General features: G+C 39.6%; 1 protein-coding gene across 1 annotated transcript; it reads right to left on the minus strand.

The window, feature by feature from the left end:
• Positions 1 to 403: 403 nt before the first annotated feature.
• Positions 404 to 6,993, minus strand: DBX1 (developing brain homeobox 1). Its single transcript, XM_063437319.1, has 4 exons — positions 6,555 to 6,993; positions 4,648 to 4,749; positions 2,283 to 2,485; positions 404 to 1,579 (listed from the first exon to the last, which is right to left on the minus strand). Exons 1-4 carry the CDS (start codon positions 6,868 to 6,870, stop codon positions 1,232 to 1,234), a joined length of 969 nt encoding a protein of 322 aa, XP_063293389.1. The 5' UTR covers positions 6,871 to 6,993; the 3' UTR covers positions 404 to 1,231.
• Between the last annotated feature and the right edge of the window lie 485 nt (positions 6,994 to 7,478).

Here is a 7,478-nt window from a genome sequence, read left to right on the forward strand (position 1 = left end):
TTACGTCGTGTAAAATAGTACAATCTAGGAATTTATTCTGATTTCATGGGATTAAGAAGTTTATAACCAAAAAAATTACATCGTTTTTGTTGTACCAATATAACCAGTGACTATTATGTATTGTGTAGGTTTTTATTTTTTTTTTTATTTTTGTGAGGTTTTTTTTTATTTGATTTTTTTTTTAAGGATGAGCGTATTTGTAAACATTTTAATTTTGCATGACGATTTTTTTTTTATGAAAAAATAAGGAAACACTATAATACAAATGTAAAGATCTACTTTTTTTTATTTTGCACTTGAATATTTCATATATACATATTTAAAATGTGTACGTTTATAAAATACAAAATATGATTTCTTTATAAGTTAAGTAGTAAAATCTACACTGGAGTAAAAAAAAAAAAAAAATGCAAAAGGCAAGAAAATAAGCCAGAGATAATACCATTGGTATAAAATTCCCATACAGATATTGTACAATATAGTACAGTTCATATCAGCTGTACACACAGCGAGCATTACATCGGAGAGGCGTCCGTCCTTAATGATGTCCCCCTGGAAATGTGGTCCATGAAAATGGTTCTGGTACATTATACACATTAGAAGATTTAAGGGGCAAAAATATTTCCTGGTCAGCCATAAACGATGCCACCCTCACCTTGCATTAAGCTAGTCAAGTTTTGGCAGGACAAATAAATTGTACAAACGACAAAATATATAGGGAGTTATAAAAAAAAATAATAATAATAATGGTGCAATCTGTACACTAAATACGAACTGTTTGGACTTAATTTTACCTTTGCTCCTGTATAAAGAGATATCAAAACGGACTTTATACATCAGTACAAACTGAGGAGTGGTTGTAACTTTTCTTACAGTGCAGATAAGACCAGATACAGGATAGCAGAGGATCGTAAATCAATAAACTAATGTAAAAAAACATTGGGGCACATTTACACCTATGTTAATACATAATCTGTTACAAAATTGCAAAATAATAATTAGATCATGCATCCATCTAAGTATAAATGAGCCCAGACACTGATTGCGTATGAATTGCACCATTAACACCATTTCATAAATAACCCCAAATATGTGTGTGTTGCGCAAGGCCCACTTCCATCCGCCCCAGAGTGACTTTCACATACGGAACAGACTCCTTCTCCAATTTGTATTCACGTATTAGAATATATATATATATTTAACAAGTCCTTGTGGTAAGGGGAGCAGGGGGCTAGGACACCGTGATCTCTTCCTCCTGTGCCCCTTCCTCGTCCTCAGAGTCAGAGAAGTCAGAGGGTTTGCTGGGGCTGCTGGAGTTATAGGGGGAGGAGGGTAGTGGAGCGTCCAGGCGAAGGTGGAGGTCAGAGCACGTGTAGGACAAGACGTGCCTTGGGCTGCCAGCTGGGCACAGAGTCTCTTCCTCACCATCTTCAAGACTCTTCTTACCCACATCGCTGAGGTCGGGGTGAGGGTTAAATTTGGTGGGTAGCGTCTGCTCCCTGCTCCCTCCGGAAGACAAAAGTTCCCTTTCCTTTGAGTTTCTCCATTTCATCCTCCTGTTCTGAAACCAGATTTTCACCTAAAATACACAAAAAAAAGCAAAGTTAATTAAACATTATTGCCGTTTCCCAAAATTATTATCTTTGCGTTTCATTTATTTTGAAACCAATAGCTCAGCACAATTAGTATGAAATTCTCCCCGACAAACAACACCCATCAACAATACAGGGGCTTATCTACTGAACTGTGAGTCTTAGGGAGTCAACTTCTGACTGGGAAAAAGTCCTCTTAACATGGTTATTTACATTGGCGATTTATTGGGGTTTCAAATTGAATTAAAAATAAATTTTACATTTATTGGAAAAATTCTACAGGTAAGCTACAGCATCACTATATTGGTCCATCATTTTAAATTTACTTTGAATTCACTTTTAGATTTCTGTTAATTAACACTTGTAAATAACCCTGGCACAATGGTGTGGGTACCCCCCTCCCATTACATTATCTTAATTTTTTTCCATTGCGTTTACAATTTATTGTTTTGTACATTAAACTCCTTCAGTAATGGGAAGTGGTGAGATAGGTGGGGTGGATAGGGCTCCAACGTTTTGCAAAGACTGCTTTGTACTGGGAGATGGTGCCATTTGGAGTTTGTGCATTTAGTGCCAGTTTCTCTATGGCTGCCATGGTTGGTAAACTTGTGCCATGCAGTAATATAACTACACGGGGCTGTTCTTGCCTACGTCCCAGCTGTAACGCAGTAAATGGGTTGAGGTTTCTACCTGAGAGTCTTTAAGGCCCAGTTTCCCTGCCAGTTTCTTCCGATCTGGTTTGCTGATATACTTCTGTTTCTGAAACATCTTTTCTAGGGCTTTGCGCTGGACGTCTGAGAATACAGCTCTGCGCAGCATCCCCCGGCGCGGTTTACCTCTAGACGCCAGGGGCCAGGAGAATGTACCGGGAATCGGAACCACCGAGGACGAACCTGGAAAACAAGAAGATAAAACATTAATGATAAATCCAATCCGAAGACAAACATTATCATTATTTAATTCTAGAATCGGAACCTGGTGCGTCCGCAGGACAAGATTCAGCTTACACTATATCAGCCTACCAGGGACACAATGCACATATTGCATCACTAGAGGGAGCTATTGCAGGATTGGAAGGCTATATTAAAGTACACACATGAGGCCAGCTCTGTGTAAAGAAACCTAACATGCAATCTAGGCTCTATTTAAAAAAAAGAAAGAAAAATTGAAATCAATATAAAAAGAGCCCCTTTTAATTTTTTACATTTCATTTCTATATATTGAGACCTTAATTCTTTTATTTTTAATAATCTTCTAATCTCACATCAAAACTCAGACCCCAAACAGTTTGAGATCAAAAAGTGGGTCCACCCTCAATCATCACTTTTCTGCGTTCCTCACCCCAATAAAAGGAAGTGCTGCATGATGCATCCTAGCCATCAGGCCCCAGCCTGTAACTACCCCAAATAAATGGTTATTTCATGAGCCCAACCTTCCCAGCGCAATACAAAGAGTATTCTGCAAAATAGATTTTATATATAGCAAAAAAAATATATATGATCTGTCCTCTTTGTGCGGATCATTCTATCCCAATAGCTCTCTATCTCTGTATCCATCCATCCATCTCGGATACATTCCCCCTCTTTTCTTTAAAGAGAAGTAGACTCCGCTACAAATAGTTTTTCCAAATGGAAACTGCAGCTAATTATTTGCTGCTCAATGTATTCGTGTGATAAAAAGGAGAGAGAGCCTTCTTAGAGCCAAAGCAAAGTGAAGCAGTGTTTCTAATGAGGCGTGAATGGTAATTGTGTAGTAATGAAGTGGCAGAATGAGACTGGGCTCTTCGGCTAAAGCCATATATTATTGGGACAAAGGAGTTTTTACACTTTGAAACTAAACACAACTGCATGCCAATGCCATCAGTGGGACTCCGGTGACAGGGGCAGTGTACTTCTCCCTTCAATCATTCATTTAAAAAGAGTTATATGCCTCCCCCTTTCTTCCCTTTTTAGGAAAAAAACAAAACAAAAAACGTTAGTTTTTTTGGGACAAATACCCTAGGTTTGGAATGGAATTAAATTCCTTTATTACAGCCAGTGAGGGAGGGGGAAATTGCATTTTTGGGTATTTTTAAGATTTAAAACTTAGAGACAAATAAATAAACTTCACATACTAGGGGATATGGCGATCCCTATTCATTATTTCCCAGTCACTGTACAGAGCTATTCACTGACGTGTGCAATGTCAGAAATTCAACATTTAGGCCCAGAAAGCTAAGTTTTAACTCCGCTACTTTGGCCTAAAATGTGAAATTCACTTTGTATTAAATTTTCAATTTACAACAAGTCAAATTTTATTAACCCCTTAAGGACACAACTTCCTAAATAACCATGTCGTTCCTATCCACTGAATGTCACATTGTAGCAAAATGAAATCTCAAAGCAAAATTCAGGCTAAAACTTTTAATCTGCGATTGTAGCCATCGTAAAGAGTTTGTCCAAATCCGCTGCTTTAGCCTTAATTTTGCCTCTTGGAATTCACTTTGCTACAATTTGAAGTCTAATATATTACCCTGACTTTGTCCTTTAATTGGATGGACGTTTGGTAAATAGCCTCATTGAGTGGACCGGCTAATATCCCACACAAGGGAACTCACTATGTGGTCTTGTGAAATTATTAGAACACTGGGTGACCCTTAATGGAGAATTAGTCCATTGCTGGTAGGTGTCTGTGTGTGGCTGGGCAGATTGGTCATGGTGCTAAATGCTTTGTTGGTAATCAGGCAAAGTGCACTGACTCTGTGGGAAAGAACAGCCATGAAGAGAAGCCAAGATTTCCCCTCCAAGCAGGAAACGCCTCAAATTTTCAGCCTGACAATTCGTGCTAATTTGTAGATCAGGCAATTGCTACACAATGTCAGGAGCCTGAGCTTGTGCTAAAAAGTGTATCAAATTAGCGAGACTGATTTCTCCGGATCCTCCTTTTTCTAGTCCCCGGACCTTAGAAGAGACCCGGAGGGGGAGGTAGAGGAATAGCCCTGGAATAGGCGTGAAATAGGTCTGGAAATTGGACATCTATCCCAAACAAGAGTTACAGAAAGCGGCTAAAGACATACCTGGGTAGTAGGAAGATCTGATGAAGGGCTGGAGAGATCCATCAAAATATGGGAATGAGAAGGTCTTTGGAGGGAGGGTTGAAATCAGAGCTGGAGAGATATCTGAAACCAAGAAACAAAATTAATGTTGAGACTTTCCAGAGGCCATTATTTATCACCAACACATGGGGACAGGACATTCTTTAATACGCTGCAAAATGTACCACCAATAGCTAGGGATGGGACTTTCCCAAATGTATCCCCTAAATGTACCACCAATAGCTAGGGATGGCACATTCCTAAATATATCCCCAATATGTATCACCAATAGCTAGGGATAGGACTTTCCCAAATGTATCCCCTAAATGTACCACCAATTGCTAGGGATGGAATAACCCCCAAAATATCCCCAATATATACCACCAATAGCTAGGGATGGCACATTCCCAAGTATATCCCCAATATGTACCACCAATAGCTCGGGATAGAACATTCCCAAGTATATCCCCCTTATGTACCACGAATAGCTACGGAGGGGACATTCCCAAATATTTTCCCAATATATACCACCAATAGCTAGGGATGGAACGTTACCAAATATATTCCCAATATGTACCACCAATAAATAGCTAGGGATGGAACGTTACCAAATATATTCCTAATATGTACCACCAATAGCTAGGGATGGAACGTTTCCAAATATATTCCCAATATGTACCACCAATAGCTAGGGAGGGGACATTCCCAAATATATCCCCAGTATGTACCACCAATAGCTAGGGATGGAACGTTACCAAATATATTCCCAATATGTACCACCAATAGCTAGGGATGGAACGTTACCAAATATATTCTCAATATGTAACACCAATAGCTAGGGATGGAACGTTACCAAATATATTCCCAATATGTACCACCAATAGCTAGGGATGGAACGTTACCAAATATATTCCCAATATGTACCACCAATCGCTAGGGAGGGGACATTCCCAAATATATCCCCAATATGTATCACCAATAGCTAGGGATGGGGTAACCCCTTCCTCCAATTGATCATCAGCGACGGGAGAAGGGGATATCCTAAATTATCTCAATACCCTGAGCGGTGATATTTCAAAATATTCTAAATTCCTACATTAGGAAAATTCCTATATACAATCTCAAATGGTTTTGAAACTGAGTAGAAATCAGTGGTAAAGGATATAATCGTTTGTGATAACAGACTGATTTACCCTCTGCTTAAAAAATAGGACTGTAATCAGACCCTGAATTGTTTGGTTTAAGGGGTTCAGACCACTAAATACCATTTTTAAAATGCTAATAAAGCAGTAACTGACCCAGCACTAACAAGGTATATTCTGACCCCAACAGTGCACTCTCTATATAGAAATATTAGGGTGGTTGGCGTATAATACTTCTGTATGTGACAGGTAACATTCATAGCACCCAAGTGTCCTACTTTAGGAAACAGCCCCCCTTTGGAAATGGTAGGAAAGGTATATAGTAATAGGTTAGGGCCTGTCAGGGTGAGGTACCTGCAATGCTTAACTTACTATGAACTTAATGTCATATTCTAAGATTTTAATTTGTAAAATACTCTCATTTTAGCAGTAAGCCATTCATGTATAATTTAACTGAGCTTCCCATCATATATTTGCCTTGTTTTCATTGTTTGAAAATACCACTGGTTACTATTTGCATATAGAAGGGTTTGTTTGCTAAACTGTGTACTGTAGTAAAGCTAATTTTAATATAAAATATCCAAGATAAACTACAATTTATCAAAGATCAGCTATTCTGGTCTGCATTTATGAAGGTTTTAAATTCACCACAATTCACAGTTCAGTACAGAAACATGTAGTCTGTCAGTCTGTCTTTCTAGAGTTATACCCCCCCCCCCCTTCTCCCCCTCCATGGTTGACACTCACCTGTCCTTGTGTTTGAAGAAAGGATGGCATTGACTCCAAACTTCAGGTAAGTAGAACCGTTGGTGTTTGCAGAATTCTGTGCTGTGTTCTCCCTCCTGCAGTCTGACATGCCAGTGGGGCTGTCAGATTTAGGGGGTGACATGCTGGGTGGAGGTACAGCCCTGGGGAGGTATGCTGCTGGCCTGCTGATTCTGATCAGATCCTCCACAAGGAAGCTGGAGTGGCTTGCTAAAGCTGAGTGCAGGCTCATGGTGGGGGTCGGTCTCAGGAGACTGGGGTACACTGCTGGGGGAGCTATAAGGCTGGGGAACATCATCTTAACTGTCTGCAGGTACCTGCCCAGGGTCCAGAAATGGGTCTGTATCTTTTCCTCTTGCACAAGAATCCAAAGTGGACAGTGTGTGTCTGGGACCCTGGACTAAGGGTTTTATAGCAATCAGTTCTCCAAAGCCCATTCAAAAGTGACAGCTCAAACAATGAACCTTGCAAAGTCCTTCAATGCAGCCCCAACCAGGGCTGTCCTGGGCCCTCTGATTGGCTCCCAAGTGCAATTTATGATTGGATTAGACTTCATAGGAAACCAGTACTCTGGGCTCAAAACAAAGGCTCAGGAGTCATCAATTCTGCATATTGGCCCTTTGTGGGATAATTTCTGAAGCCCCCACAGCAGGGGCTGCTCACAGGATACATACTCAGGCTAATTAAACCTATTTTAAAGTTTCAAATGACATCTTGCCTCATAGAAAAGGAATTATTGAAATAAAAGCACTGAATTTATCTGTTACCCCCTGCTGAGGGCAGAAAATACACCAATAAATATTCATTCAAATCTGCTTTGTAGAACATTAAAACCTTTCCACATTATCCTTGCATTATCTGTATAAAGTATCTTTATTTAATGTCAGCTATTCTGGTTAAATCATT

This window comes from Pelobates fuscus, chromosome 12, assembly GCF_036172605.1.
Source record: "Pelobates fuscus isolate aPelFus1 chromosome 12, aPelFus1.pri, whole genome shotgun sequence".
Taxonomy (NCBI): Eukaryota; Metazoa; Chordata; class Amphibia; order Anura; family Pelobatidae; genus Pelobates; species Pelobates fuscus.